General features: G+C 42.6%; 1 protein-coding gene across 13 annotated transcripts in view; it reads left to right on the top strand.

Annotated features, from left to right (window-relative positions):
- The first annotated feature begins 6,588 nt into the window (after positions 1 to 6,588).
- BIN1 (bridging integrator 1) overlaps positions 6,589 to 16,297 on the top strand; it is a 97,603-nt gene continuing 87,894 nt past the window's right edge. For 3 of the 13 annotated variants that reach the window (XM_009557403.2, XM_009557396.2, XM_054070197.1), the window contains exon 1: positions 6,593 to 6,782. In XM_009557403.2, the coding sequence (XP_009555698.1) occupies positions 6,699 to 6,782 (84 nt within the window). In that variant the 5' untranslated portion in view covers positions 6,593 to 6,698. Of the gene's footprint in view, positions 6,783 to 16,297 lie in introns of all 13 variants that reach the window. The other 10 variants (XM_054070192.1, XM_054070191.1, XM_054070196.1 and 7 more) reach the window with 5 other exon arrangements.

Below are 16,297 nucleotides of genomic sequence, written 5' to 3'. Positions count from 1 at the left end.
GTACCAGCAAAGTATATAATGAATACCACATAATTCTTAATAATTCAAGCATGCTTGCAATCAAGGAAAAGTCTTCAGTGAGATATGAGGCAAAGTTATAATGCCGTTTTATTTCCTGCCTCTCGCCCTTTCTAAGCCAGTCTGGTGAGTCTTTTTGAACTAGACTGGCAAAGCTTTCAGCTTCGGAGCTTTCCCTGTGCTAGGGCATTAGGTATTTTTTTGTGTGTGGTACACGAGAAGAGTCACTTAGGTATCATCATCTGTTTTTCACAGCAAGAGAGTGAAGAAGTCGTGGGGTTGCGAGATGTGGGAGAGAACACCTTCTGGACACTTCTTTTTAAAACAAAGTTGTTTCATCTTGCTTTTGTATTAAGGGACAGAATGCATAATCAGTGAGGTTGTATATGTTATTTTTATGACTGAAACTTCGTAATGCTTCCAGGCACCTTTCCGTGGGAAAACAAAGGGATAGCTTGCATGAGAATGCAGTCAGTCTGAAAGGAATGCTAAGGCAAACTAGATAATGGTGAAATTGATGGCTGAATTACCTTTGATAACGTTATCAGCTTAAAAAGAAAGACAGACCTCACCTTTGCATGCTCTTCTTGAATGTTATCCCAAAAGAATGCATAATCTGCAATGGAAAGAAAAAAGTGAGCAAGCTGTTTAAGGCAAACGAGGTTGGAATAAAAATTCCATTAGATCTTGCTACATAATATATTTTGTGTAATATGTTGTTTTCAGGGTGTTGTATTTACTGTCTTAAATCAATCCTTGAACTGGCACCACTAAAGCAAGGGAGCGGTGCTGGCAGTGAGGGAGGCCAACAGACTTACAGTCTCATGGCTAGAGTTAGGGAGTAAACAAGACTACGAATTGAAACAACCAGAGGCTTTGGGGTTGTTTAAAATGTGAATCTCAGCTTTGAATACAAACAAGAAATCATGACTGAAATAGATCCATCTTGGGGAGAAGGTCTTTAGTCCTCAGAATAATTTATTGCAAATACTATTATTTAGTATGAATAGAAACATTTTAAGAATTCAATAATGATATTTTTATATTTGCCATAAACACAAAATGTTTAGCAGAGCTCAGTTAATTTAAAAAACAATAATTATAAACTTAAAATCAGACTCCTTGCTGAGAGAAACAAAAATCAATTTTACTGGGTTTTAATCTTTAATCTACTGGAACAGAAAATATATACTTCTAGTTCCATGAATGGTAGAGACCACTACTATTGTAATATTTAAATTAATTTTTTAAATGAATTGAATTTATGCATGAAAAATTTTGCTACCAGTAGCAGGGAAGCTATTTTGATTATCACAGCTTGCAGCTCTAAAACCACAAGTTATTATTAAAAGGTTCAAGTCAGAAATAATAAAAAAATATGTTAAGGGACACATTGTTGAAAGCACATTACAAAAACCAAAATTTTACACTAATGGAAATTAGGAATCATGAAGAAAATATCTTGCTCCCAGATGAACAAACTTGGCAGAGCAGGAATAATAACAGAACAAAAAAAAAAAAAAAAAAGTAACAATTATTTTTGTAATAGAGGGAGTAAATTGTACCTGAACTACAAAATAATAGACCCCAACCCAGCAAGCACTTAAGCATATGCATAATTGTAAACAGGTGAGCACTTTGTCTCTTTAATGAGACAACTGAGAAGTAAAATGCACTTATAGGGCTGAGCCCTAACATCGGCATTGCCTAGAGTATTAATTAAGAAAGCAATAAAAAAGCTACACTATGTATGTACATACTAAATATGCATGTTTGTGCTATGATGTTTGACAGATTTGCTTCTTCCCTGTCAACTGTGTAAATGAATCATACTGTCACCAGGGAGATGGACTACAGGTCGGTTTCATAACTCACCTCTGTTTCTTAACTTCAGCTATTTAAGCTATTGATCTAATCTTCCTCTGTATCTAAGGGGGGAGGAAGGCATTTCCAGAAGCTGTTTTGCCTTTTGATTTAAAAGGACCCGAGGTGACTCAGCTTAAATTAAACTAGATGCATTTAGCTGGTTACAGTTATGTGAAATGAAGTGTCTTAGGGTCTAGTGTTAGAATAAATGAGACAACTATGCACATATGGAACTTAATGAATCTCATTGCAAGAAATGGACATGAGCATCAAGTTCTATTTCTTTTAAATCTAGTTGTACGGAATCTGTCACTAATGGCTTCTAAAAGGTTAAACAGCTCTGCCTCACAGCGACACAAAGCACAAATGAATATAAGCATTATGTTGCTAGCCTCTATGCTTATTACTTATGTGCAGTTCTAGTGACACATGGCATTATTTACATTTATAAGATTGTAAGTTTGAGATCAGAATAATGGTAGATAGATTTGAGACTGAAACCTCTCCTGTCCACAGAGCAACAGCCTTGAGCATATATCACCTGGCTCACATGGCTTATAAGTTCATGCAAATACATAGCCACCCATAATATGTGATGTTCACTGGGTCATGCTAGTGGAATCCTATTTGCAACACACCTAGAGCCCAGCAAATGTTTTGCAGCTTTGGTTCTGATCCTTTCAAGCACAGAAATAGCTGGGAAATGACTCATGCTGAGAGGTGGATGCTTGCTGTTAATCCCAGCTTTTAAAATGTATGCAGTTTGTCATCGTTTTTTTGGTTTGGTTTTTTTTTTTTTTTTTTTTTTTTGCTGTGGTGAATGTGTGTGTCTGGCTGCTTTTGTTTCACAATTATCTGATGTTTGCCATGGACTTTCTTTTCAGCTCATGTGCTACAGTCATTCCCTTTTACAACGTAATCAGACAAAAATTCCTTCAAAACCAGTTTCACTGAAGAAAAGACCTAGGCAGGAGAAGCAAATATATGAGGTAGGATAGAGAGGAATGTGTTCTGACCCTGAAACATCTGCTCTTTTAAATGTGATCATAAAAATGTTTGACCACATGTGCATCTTTCACTTTTAAAAGCTCAGCTAACCAGGAGGAAATGGTTAATAAGAGACAAAGAAAACGGGATATTAATTGTGTTTCCAGATGATACTAAGCAGTGAGATGCTGCAAAATTATAGATCATACTAAACAAGAAAAGTAATACGAAAATACCTAATAAACCTAAAATTAAAGGCAAAATGTTTGGACAAATACACTGTTTTGTATATACAGAAGCCCACACAGAAATATGTATAGTAAATGTAAAGCCAGAAAGTGATTGAATAAAATTGCAGTTTGCAATATAGAGTGGTACCACAGGTGTGCACATGCTTGAGTCTGAATGTGTCTCAGATCACTGCACTTTTCTCATATACAATGAAGCACATGTCTATTTTATTAAATAAGAATAGTATGTCTACTAAGGTAATTGAATTTTGTCATGGATTTAAGCTTAATGATGGCTTTTGTCATTAAAAAAAAGCCATTGTCATAACAGGCAAGAAATGCAGAAGCACTATCTCACCAAATCTCTCAAAGAGGTGTTGACAGGTTTTCTGCCCACAGTTTTTAAGGGCTCTGGCAAGACAATTCTTTTTATTCCAAGTTCTGAATGAACAGAAATAGTACTAGAGCAGAAATGGGAACCAGTAAATGAAATATAATATGAAAAATATGGCCTAGGTCTCTCAAATAATCACCTTCAACATTTTTCTGTTGCTTTAGATTGCAATAGTGAGTGCTATGCTACTCCCTCTGTGTGTGAAATTCTGGAGATAACAGTCCTCATCTAGCAAAATAAAGACTGTGTGGGATCATCTTGGAACACAGGTAGGTTTTGCTACCATCTTTCAATTAAAGTAGATGTAAGAGGTGCTCGTCTCCATCTTAATCAAAGGCAAGTGCAAGTTCCTTAAAGATCTAAATTGTCTGCAAAGCATTGGTTTGGCTGATACTGCATTGCACATGGTGTGCGCATAGGGAGGATGTAAGCTCCCATAAAGAAGTAAGAAAGATGAGTGTGTGGAAGCAGGCTAGGAAGGAAGCCTTCCCATCACCTGACTAAGCTCCAGTGTGTGGAACTAATGGAAGCTTTGGGGCCGATTATTATTATATAAATAACAATGCTGAGGTGGCTTCCTGTATTCCAGGAAGCAGGACTTCATCCTATCTTGTAAAGGGAACAGTTTCACGAAAGGTATTTAAACAGTAGCTCTAGCAAAGTGTGACCAAAGCCACGTTGGGATGAAAGTGGTGGTATCACTGCAGTGTACGCTGTCAGGAGTTTCAGGCTCACTGAACAGGGCAAGAGCAGGCAAGGAACAGGGTGCATATTTGGGCCAGGAGCAATGACAGTGAAAAGCAGCTGAATCGCAGCTGAAGAATAATACCATACAGACTAAGGTAGCAGGAATTCAGGGGAAGTTAGCCCTGTGAAGAGCTCTGTGCAGTCACAATTGGTTTTCTTCTGGTAAATGCTCCATCACTGCAATGTCTTCTGCAGTGGAGGCACACAAAGCACCTCACTCTGCTGTCACCATTGCTCCCTAGCTGGAACTTGCATCATGTGTAGCCATGCTGAATCCCAATTTTGGTGGAAATCCAAAAACATGTAAAAAACTGCTAACACAGCAGATTCAAAGTTCTGTACAAACATTAACTAATTAGCCATTCTAATGTTCCTGTGAGACAAGCTGGTCAATTGATTATTCCAGTTTTCAGAGAGACAGGGCTGAGGTGGACGGCATTTACCTGGATCCTGTAAGAGGCTGGCACATCAGCGGATGAAATCTTCTGAAATTTCAGCTTGCTTTTTAAAATCGGGGGTTTGATTCCTTTACAGATACTCCCCCTCTGAAAACACAAATTTTTGTGTTTGTAAAGATCCAGGAATAATTTGAGAAGTACCTTTGTTGTATAAATTTAGTAATATGGATAGTCAGAGATAACAATCAGTGGTACAAATCTCTTACAACACGTAAGAATGCTATTATGCTACAGGATAAAGGACAACAGCAAACTCCTGCCATCACCTACTATCAGTTATTGTAGAGCATTCTAACTGTGCAAAACTAACAAAGACTGATACAGCCATTAGGCAGCACCTCTAAGTAATGGTCCTCACTTATCAGTAATAGTGTCTCACTGCTCTGGTGGGGGCGATACATGAACTAGTTACTGTTACAAAAAGTGGAATATTTTTGATTTAAGCTAAAGTAGAGTTACGTTTCATCTAAGTAATTGTGTTCTTTGAAAGTTAGACAGATGTCCCTCTCATAGCATGTTCTTAAAACACTGTTTTTCTGGACAATGTGCATTCTTTTAAGATGATAACATCTTGTGTGAAGTTTACATGACGAACAGATGTCTCTTTCCGGGATTACCTCTGTTTGCAGTATTTCCCCATCTCAAACGCAAGGTCAGGCAGAGCTGGAGCCAGCTCCAAATTAGCACGAGTTTTGACTATCATGAAATTCATAATAACATTAAAATTAGTCCTTGGAAAGCAACAGAATATGCGTAAGCTTTCTGTGAACATTTATACATATGCATGTAAGTGGGAAATATATTCTGTAACCAGCTTTTGTCTCACTGCACAGGATCGATGGAGTTTGCTTCCTCAGGTTGCCCAGGCCTGACAGAGGATGCTTGCATTCTAAAACTCCAAAAGGAATCTTAGTTTTATTTGCAGGCATTTTCAGCATCTCTCCCTCCATCTGGGCCACGCTGTTGCGACGCCGCAGCCTGGCCCAGAGGAGGAAGGCGAGGTGGGAAAAGCTGGCAAACGCTTGCCCCCTCTTGTTCTTCATGTTCTGACTTCATGTTCATGTTCTTCATGTTCCAACTTCATGTCCATGTTCTTCATCTTCCAACTTCATGTTCCAAGTTCTTCATGTTCTGACTTCATGTTCATGTCCTTCATGTTCTGATCTTCATGTTCCGACTGAACATGAGCCAGCAGTGTGCCCAGGTGGCCAAGAAGGCCAATGGCATCTTGGCTTGTATCAGAAATGGGGTCACCAGCAGGTCCAGGGAGGTTATTCTCCCTCTGTACTCGGCACTGGTGAGACCGCATCTTGAGTACTGTGTTCAGTTCTGGGCCCCTCACCACAAGAAGGATGTTGAGGCTCTGGAGTGTGTCCAGAGAAGAGCAACGAAGCTGGTGAGGGGGCTGGAGAACAAGTCTTATGAGGAGCGGCTGAGGGAAGTGGGGCTGTTTAGCCTGGAGAAGAGGAGGCTGAGGGGAGACCTTATTGCTCTCTACAACTCCCTGAAAGGAGGTTGTGGAGAGGAGGGAGCTGGCCTCTTCTCCCAAGTGACAGGGGACAGGACAAGGGGGAATGGCCTGAAGCTGCACCACAGGAGGTTCAGATTGGACATAAGGAAAAAAATTTTCTCGGAAAGGGTCATTGGGCACTGTCAGAGGCTGCGCAGGGAGATGGTGGAGTCACCATGCCTGGAGACGTTCAAAAGACGAGGTACTCAGGGACGCGGTTTAGTGGCAGATAGGTATGGTTGGACTCGATGATCCGACCTAGTGATTCTATGTCTCTGTGACTGCCCCCGTCCCGCGAGGCGATACCCGGCGGTGCCGCCGCTCCCCGTCCCGCGGCCCCTTAAGGCGGCGCGGCGCGCGCTGTCCCTTTAAAAGGCGGCGGGGGCGGCGCTGGCGGCGCCGGGGCCATCGCCTGCCCGCCGGGTTTTTCCCCCCCTTTCCTGCCGGCTCGTCGTTCGCAGCCGCCCGTTAAAAAGAGAGAAGGCAAGATGGCCGAGCTGGGCAGCAAAGGGGTCACGGCCGGGAAGATCGCGAGCAACGTGCAGAAGAAGCTGACCCGGGCGCAGGAGAAGGTAGGGGAGCGAGGATGCGCAGCCGGGATGCGGGGACCGGGGTGGTACCCGCTCCCCGGGGCAGAGAGCAGGCTCGCAGCGGTGCCCCTGTCCCCCCCGGGGGTGGCAGCTGCCTCCTCTGCCCGCGGATTTGGAGCTGATTTGCATCCTGAGGATGCAGAGGCGCCGGGGTTGCGAGCTGCCGGGTTCGCCGCCTGCGCGCTCGGCAGAGCCGCGGACGCGGCATCGGGTTCGGCTGCGAGAGGGGAGGGGGGACGGCGCCTCACGTTCGCTTTAAATACGTAGATGTTTATTGTTTGAGCAGAAGATGACCTTCCTTCTGTGGCGTTCAGTTGGTGCTTTATGCGGCAATATCAATACTGTGGTTTGTGACAGCGCCAAACCCGCGAGCTGAAAGGCGGCGAGGAGGAGGAGACGGGCACTCGCCTCCTTATCTCCTAACAGCACGGCGAGATGCTCGCTGCTGGCGCGACTGACCTTGAACCCCACGTTTTGGAATGGTGGAGAGGCAAGAGCCGAACCGCCTTTGAAGGTTGTGCCGATGTCTGGCGAGGGAGGGGTGCTTTTGGAATCCCGGGAGCCCTTTCGCTGCTCTCCACCCACCTCTGTGCCGCCGAAAGGTGCCAGGGATATGCAATGGATACTTTTCGTGTTCATCTCTCTGGCATGCTGCATCTGATGCCAGATGCCCGCTCTGTGCAGGGATTATCGGGCGTTTTACGCAGGGACATTGATCAGCTGATGCTATCTCGGGCATGCTCATCGTGGGGTTCGGTGATTTGCCGTGAGATGACATTGACTGAATAAGGACTGGTGCATCTTCGAGGGAGGGAGGGTGAACGGATCTGCCCACTGCTGCTCTTGTTCCCTGGGAGTTATCTTTAGCAGCTAGATTTAATCTAGGAGGTTGGGGATTGGGTGCAGCGCTGGCCTGAGCCACGTACCAGTTGCTGACACTGTTATAAAATGCTGCTGGGTCAGAATGGCAACCCAAACCTGTTGGTCCTAATTTTGCACATGCTCCTTCCATTTGTTTAAGCTCATTTACTGAGAGTAGAAGTGTGTTTCGAACTTGCCTGGCTGCTTGGAAGAAACGCTAAGTCAATTGCAAATCCAGTATGGAACTGGCTTGCAGCTACGAGGTCCTGGCTTCGCTCCATACACGAAAGTGAGCGTGGCCACATCTGTGGTTTTTCCCCTTACTGTCTTTCCAGGAGGGGACAGGGCAAAAAAATGTGTTTCCTGGTATCTGGTCCACCTCGAACTCATCATAGATACTAAATTCATTCTGTGTTAGCCACCAGATGGCAACCATATTTTTAGTTAATATTAAGGTAGGTGGCAAATGCTGAGCTCCTGACCTGTTGGTGAAGTTATTGTGGTACAGCATGGAGCCAAGGGTGGCCTGCCATGCCCTTCCCGGGCTTCTTACCAGAACACATGCAGGTTATTCTTCTAGGGAGAGTTCTCCACACACTCCTTTCAGTGGAGATCCAGTTCACTTCTGTGCTTCTTTCCTTGGGATGTGGGAACAATGGTACAATGGAACAATGTGGGAAAAATGTGAGAATTTTAAAGTGTGTATTGCAGGTAATTGGCACGATCCAAAGTCAGTTGTTTATCTCTTAACACTGGGGGGGGGAAAGAACTGCCCCTTTTCCCTTGAGAAGAAAAGGAAAACAAAACCCAAAGCACTTGCTCAATAAGGTAACAAATTCTAGGCTCTTCAGTGAAAAACCTTTTCTATCCAGATCTCAAAAAAAAGAAAAAAATGGCATCGCTTGCTTCATCATCTGACTGGTCCCTTGTAATGCTACGGCGTCAATTTTAACAATTCTTTTTTTTCTGGAGTGTTTAGTGTTTTACATCCGTCACTAAGGGACAGACTTTCTCCAAGGCAAGCATGTGAAAGTGAACTTTCAGCTCATAAGGAATACAGCAGATTACGAAGTGAGAGGAAGGCACCGGTGGTTATGGCTCTACACTGATGTTAGTCTTGTGTCGTTTTGTTTTAAACGGTGATACATGATACTGTGCTTAGCAGAAAAGTAAACCACGTATCTGGAGATTATGACCAGGTGTTTGGAAAATAAGGAAAGTTAAGCAGAAGTGTGCAGAGGTAGACCTGGGTACACAACAGACCAAGTGCTTCAAAACGTATTACATTTTGGTGAAGAGATGCTGAGTGAAGTTGTACTTTCCTTTTAGAGGTAAGTATAACTTGAGGCTTAAACAAGCTGACAGAGTTCCTGTTATGTATCCTCTTTTGATTTGAATCTAGGATAAAAATTCTTCCCTCAGAATGTTATCTCCCTCCCAACTTGAGCCCTGAGGCTTTGACTTCACCAATTTCCTTCATGGTGAATTTAAGCCTTGTGTTAAGCAAAGAATGATGTCTTTTCTTTGTTCAATGCCGAATTCACACTGAAACGCTGTACACATCTCTTTTCCCCTTCTGACATGGCTATTATATAAAGTAGGAAAGATAGTCCTTCTGCAGTACTGTTTGTTTTGAGCCTTTCAGCAAAACTGTTGGTTATTTTTGGAAGACACTTTCTCAATTCTGCAGGAAATGCTGGGCAGAATGGATGACTATGCTGTCTGCAAAAAGGCTGTGCACTCTTTTAACTTCTCAATTCAAAGGTAGGGTCAAATACAATACTTGGCAATAATTTGCCTGTTGTCCAGTGAAATGCATCAAATAAATTGGTGGCTCTGTGCAGAGGAACCCACCTGGCACAAAATACCCATGCAACCGTTGCTAATGTGTATATTGTCCTTTGCAACTACCAATTAGGAGATTTAGGCTGGAAGTTGTGCTTTTTTCATCCTGTAGTTACCTGAAAGATTTTCAGACCAAGACATTAAGCTCTGAACCTTTCATAGGTTCTGAACTTCTTAAAATGGAGTAAAGTTGTAATGCTTCCCGTGTCACGGCGTCTTGGAGAAAGCCTAGTGTTTGCAAGCTCTTTTAAACTTTGTCAACAAGGATTTGAAGTGTTTTTACTTTGTCTGTAATCCATCATCTCTGTTAAAATTTGTTTCTGGTTGAATTTTTATCTTCTACCTTCTATGTGTTTAAAAATCTCCCCTGTTCCTTAGCTCTCATTGTGTTTGAGGACTGTCCTGTTTCTGGATGTGTCAGTCTGCATGTGCACAAGCATTTCTATTTTGAACAAATTAAAGCAGTGTCTGAGTGACTTGATGCAATCCTGCTGCAAGGATTACTCCTCTATGAGGTTCTGGGAGGGGCTCGAGTTTGGGGAGAAAAATGGATTGGGGTTTTGTCGCTTGGCTGTCAGTGGGGGTCCTTGTTGCAGGCTCAAGGCATTTGCTTTCCTTCATCCAGCAGGTGAGGCAGACCTTCAGAGTGGAAGGAGGGTACTGGCTGTGCAGGACCAATTGAGGATTTAGATTAAATGTAGATTAATAGGCATGTCTGAGGAGGTAAATTGTGACGGAAAGAGGTTTTTCCTTGGGTGCTTTTTTGTGTGTAGATCAGTAGAAAGGAATGAACTTATTTTTCTCTTTCCATTTTTCTGAGTGTGGGAAGCTCTTATAGGAGCGGTGGTCTCTTTCTCTCTTTTCCTTACAAAGCTGGGCAAAATGAGGAGTCTGTGTTCTGTGACATGAATAGGCTGTCATAGTTTTTCATGTTTTTACTCTGATATGCCAAGAAAAGGGGGGCATCACCTTTTCTCCGTCTCTGTCCTTAATCAAAGGGGAAGGCTTTGTTCCAGGACCTCACAAAGCTTACTTTGGACATCCAAGCTCCTTTGTGTTGGGGGTATCATTTAGTTCATCGACTGTGACTGCTATGCTGCCATGAGATGTCACTTATGCTTTCTGTTCTTGGCTTACTTCATTTTTCCCAACAATAATTACCCACATCTGTGTTTGCAGTTTCCCAGTTTAAACCTTCCATCAAAGCAAAGTTCTGCTATTCTTTGGCTACCCAGTCTAAGGAGACTGGGCTGTGTTCCTGGTTTCACAGGGCTCATAGGACTATAGCTGTTGGTAGCCAGGCTTGTTGATGCTTATTCCCTGCCCACTACAGTACAAAAAAAAGATTTATATGCTGGTAAACAAAAGTCTTCGCTAAAGAATTTGCAGCCCAGCAAGGAGAAATAACCAAGAACTCTGGCCCTGAAATGGAAGGTGGTGGACTTTTTATGGTGGGCCACTGTGGACTGGTGTCCCAATGTTTTTCCAATTAATTTGTCTTATGTAGCAGCTGTAGTAGCACAGCCTGTGTCCAGAAAGGACTTTTTCCCTTACTAGAGCCTTAGGCTTTGTTTCTTTTGCTTTGTAATCCCTTGCTGAAGGCAAGGAAGTTGTGATTTGGGTGGAACAATGTTTGCAGAAGGCAAGCTTTCTTATCAGGGCTTGCATTTTGAGTTTGCCCTGATAAGACTTTTTTTCCCCCCTGATAAAATATGGTCCAATAGGTGGAGCGTGGGAGGTGAGAACACCTGGAATGAAATAGCCCTGTAGAAGCAGGCAGAAACATATATCAATGACTATCACTAAAAAACCTTAACTGAAACTTAAATACTGTCTTCAGGATTCAGCTGTGAGAGGCTGCCTGATCTGTAAAACCTCTGCAGATGGCAAAGGAGGTTTTGTGTAAAAAGTGGTAGATGCAGAAATTTACTAGTGAGAAGTCCATATCACACCTGCCTCCTTGGGAGGAAGAAAGTTCCTTATTGGTTTTCTTATGGGATCCTTCGGTCTCTTCAGAGCTGCTGTAGTTTTTGCTCGGTTTGGTGGCAGTCTGTCTTGCTGTGCCAGCAAAGTAGAAAGAGCCTGAAGACTCACAAGAGTTGTTCGCTTGCTGGTCTGGCATGAAACTTTGTTTTGTTTTTTTTTTCCTGGAGAACTCCTCAGTAGACTAGGAAAGGGCTTCTGCTATCTGTTAGCTTGCTTTCTCAAGAATGCAGGGCTTAGGTGACGGGTAGAATCTCAAAGGTACTCTGTGCCTAAAGATTGCTGGAAAACAGGCACTGCATGGAGGAGGGAGATATCTGAATTAAAGCCCCTAATGTACAGATGATTCCAGTATGAGCTCAGACTGTATCACTGGGTATCGAATAATCTGCATGAGGCAGGGAGGAGGTGAAATAGGAAACTAGGCTCCACATGTTTCTTTGCCGACAGAATGGTTTGATCGGCAGGGCGCTTTCAGTGCCCTGCTGAAGGTGCCCCTCTGTCTGGGTGTAGGCAGCAAATTTCTTCTAAGAGGCAGAATCTCATGGACGGATGAATTTTCTGTTTGGAAAAGGCCCAGGCCTGTTCCTGGTCATTTTATCTTCCTTGCAAGTCCCAGTCTTAAAGCCAGTCCTTCAGTGCAGTTCTTGTGAGATCAAGTTCATATAGTAGGTTCTGGAAGATCTTTTTTCAGTGAAGACTTGATGAGATTCTAGGCAGAATAGTTAGCGTTACATAACTTATCTGTCAGAGGGTTGCCATCAAAACTGTCTGTCTTCTACCTCCATTGTGCATGATGATTATTTAGCACAGTTTTGTGTTTCTGGACACAAATGTATTTTGCAGCATCACAAAGGCTCTTGGCACGTGATCAGCAAGCAACACGGGTAGCCAAGCCATTCAAGACAGCCTGAGGTGCTCAGCGTATAGCCAGACTGAGATCTTCAGGAATAACGTGGGTTTTCTTTTGTTCCTGACTCTTTGGACAGCAATGCAAGACCCCTGCTACTGGGGACCAAATGTGTCATAAAAAGCTCTGGTTTGAGAAGTTTTGGAGTGACAGGAGGGTAGTTTAAGTTGACAGGTATTTTTTTCCTACTGTTGTGATGGTGACCAGATACCTGAGCTGCCTTCTGTATGAGTTCTGCAACTTCAAGGATCATCTTACAGTGTTGGCTGTCTACCTGGACATGCAGGACTTGGGCTTTCTTCCCGGAAGTGCGCTACTGGCGACTTGACATTATGGTGAAGATAGACTTGATTTGCCCAAGTGGAACCTGTACTGTTGTGGCATTCATGCTGCTGAGCTAAAAGGGGGCATCTCATGGAAAGGGGCTGGAAGAGAATATAGTTTACGTTATCTTGCTACTTAAAACTGATTTTTAATATGATATTAGTGGACTTCTTAATGCTGTCAGAACAGGAGTGAAGAAACTCTTCAGAATCTCCTGAACTGTTGGCAGTGGTGCAGGGGATGAATAATTCTTGGCAGGTATTTTTTCAGCAGGTGCATGCAAGTGACTGATGGACCTCAGACAGTTCAGGTTTCCCTTGGAACATCTCCTGGCTTTGCTAACCTCTAAAGCTGCTTGATCTTCACAAAGCTGGCAGGGCAGGTCCTGTCCCTCATTCCTAGAGAAAAATTGGAAATATAGTCATAAGCAGAAATTACAATTAATGAATCTTTGTTTAAGGTTACATTTTTATTATGCAACTTGCTTGCATAGTTTTGTTTCTTAGCGGCTACTGAGAAAGTACCTGTCTTCAGATTTATAGTTCTGTAATCTGAAGGAACAGCCCTGCTAAATGGAAAAGATGAACTGTCCAACCTGAGTAGATTGTACAGTTGTTTAATTCCACTCCCCCTTTTTCTTTTTTAAGTTTCTCCTTGATTATATTAGATGCTTGCATTTGGGAAAGACTTGGATACATTTTAAGGAAGACTTGGAAGGCAGAGCTTTGAGCATTACACAGATCTAGACAGAGGTCTCACAGAACCACTATGAAGTGGCTTTATGAAATAGGTACTGTTTGCTCACATCTCTGTAAATACGCATGTATGTAGCATAGATTCTATGATTTAGCCTGTGCTGGAGGAAACTTTGCTTAGACCTGTGTCTGGCAGGTTGAAGGTTTTGAAAGTCGGGATTTTCAGAAGGGTGCAGTTAAAATCATAAAAGCCAGACAGTGTTACCTCTCTTTTTGTTTCTTCCTTTAGAAGAAAGGAGAAGTCTGGGTGGCTGTTTGTTCTTAATATAACCTGCCAGGCAGGATGAAAAGTGTGAACTTTACCAATAAGGAAGAGGGCAGTACTTAACAACAACTAATCCCTCTGAAAACCATGGGCTGCATTTAATCTCTTGATGATACACAGATATCAAGGTCTGAAGTACTGGCTTCTTTGCAAGGATTTGACATATAGATTTAGAAAGCTGGTAACCTGTTCAAAAATGATCAATGAAGAATGACCAGAAAATAAATTGTTTGGTTTGTATATTTTAAGTAGGTTTGAAACTGTTTGTTAAACTTGCTCTAAGAGCCACTCTAGTTTCTCAGTTCTTTTCAAAGTCACCTTTTCAGAAGGAAGATTAAAAGTTGACATAGTTAAAGTATAGACACCTTTCACTGGGCAGTTGCTAACACTGTGCTTTGAAATTGTCAGACAAAACTACAATGCTTGTTTGCTGGCAGGGATGGAGACAGAACTTCAATTGTACAGTAACTGCAGTGTTTGAAAACACAGCCAGAAGTGTTTATGCTTTTTTTTTTTTTTTTTTAACTTCATGCTACTTGGTTGATTGCATGTTTTATCAGGCCAGAAACAATAATGCACGACTTACCTTCAAACTCAGCTCTGAGTTGGAAGGTATTTGTGGAGTGAATAAGCAATTTATATCCTATTGGATTTATTTAGAATGCTGTCAGCGTCAGATGTGAACATATACCAAATAAGTTGTGAACACTGAGATTTAAACACAATGATGATCTCTGCGTCTTTTTTCCAGAAATGCTGATCCTGTAGCTCTCTAGTACCCTTGTAGATAATGTTACCCATTCCTGTAAGTTATACCAGCTCTTTTGATCCAATAGGTTCCAGGAGTGCAAGTGTGGAAGGACCAATCTTATTTCCATTCCTACTTCCTCAGCCTTTGGGGCGGGGGGGACCGGCAAAGACTTCAGGGGAAAATTAGTATGTTTTAAAAAATGAAGGGAATTTCTTTTGTGGAACTTGGGTGTTCAGCTCATTAATTTTGAACTTCAAGTAGTTGAGCAGTATCTCAGAGAGATACTTTCTTCCCCCCTCCATTTCTGAGTGGAACATTGACCCCTCTGCTCCAAATGTTGACTCTGACACAAGAGATGAAAAAAGTGACAGAGTTATTGTGGCAGAGGGACAGCATGTTTCAAGAGTTACTTTGGATATATACTTTGGAAGAATTTTGGGAGGAGGATGGCAAATTCTATGAAGGAAACTGCTCAGGAAGAATTTAATTTGTTCAGATGGAGACATATACTTGGGTTCTGCATTGAAACATTCCTTAAGGCTTAGGTTCCTCAGTGGAGGAGTGAAATGACTCCTCTTCTGTGTATTGAACTATCTTCAGCAGTAGGAGAACATGAGGGATTTTTCGCTTTTCTGACTGTTCGGACTGAACAGTCACTGCGAAAACCCTAGCCGTGTGTTAATAAACTCGAGCCATTGGAAGAATGTGTACCCTCTGATAATGCTTCCCTCATCATGCATACAGGCCGTATGATAATTTGTTAGTATCTGGAGTGTGATTACATTATGTATTACTGAAAAAGGTCTATTCCCTGTCCTGAAACAATTCCAATATAAATATTGCTCAGTTAATTAAGATAATTCTTGTTGTTTGTTTGTTTTTTCTTTTTTTCTTTTTTTTTTTTTTTTAAGTGAAGTTCTATATTCCAGAAGATCTAAGAGGGTTTTCAGATAATTTTGCAGAGTTTTGCTAAGGATGGTTTTGTAGGCAATGGTGCAAGGCTATTTTTGAACAGCATTTTTTTTTAATGAAAATACAGAAGGTGAAGAAATAGGAAAAAGAGGTTGGCTTTCTTTGGAGAGGAAGAGAAGCTGTATGTGCAGGTCTGAGAGGGGAGGGTTTGGAGACTGGCTATGAAGTCAGAGAGGTGACATGATCGGTCAGTCATGGAGCCCTGTAGTGTTATGCTACATCCAGTTGCTCACGGTCTGGAACTTGTCTGTGAATGGGTATCATAGTCCGTTGCTAGACCAGGACTCTTTGCCAAGCTGGGGGTTTTTGCTCTTCTTATTCCCTGACTCTTGGTGAACATGCATAATTCAGGGAGGAAGTGTGTGCTATCAGGGCTGGATGCCCTTGTGGTGAGGCTGTGGACATAGTAGGTGAAGAATGGTGGTGTGCTGTGCTGGATGAAGGTGATCAGCTTAGAGCTGGGGTGCTTTTAGCTGGAATCTCTTCCAAGCTGTCATTCTTGAGTCTCCAGTCGAGCCTTAATTTTTGAGGAGGGTCTTTGGGAAGCGCATTGGGGTGCTTTTCTTCTCCAAAGACAACACGGCCCAGATTCTCACAAGCACTCTGGCAAAGAAGCCAGTGGGCTTGCATCCTTTTACTGCAGGAGAACTTGGCCCATCAAGCTTGGTTCTCAAATTTGCTGTTACTCATCCTTCAGCTCTTCTGAAGTAGAAGTCCTCTCAGGTGGAAAAGAAGAAGAACTGTTCAAAAGCAGTTTGGGAAGAACCAAGAGGAGCTGATCGTCTCTGATGCTCCATATGCTCCCACTTCAGTGGGACAAGCTACACTTGT

Source organism: Cuculus canorus, chromosome 6 (assembly GCF_017976375.1).
Source record: "Cuculus canorus isolate bCucCan1 chromosome 6, bCucCan1.pri, whole genome shotgun sequence".
NCBI lineage: Eukaryota > Metazoa > Chordata > Aves > Cuculiformes > Cuculidae > Cuculus > Cuculus canorus.
This window is presented reverse-complemented; position numbering and strand designations above follow the sequence as displayed.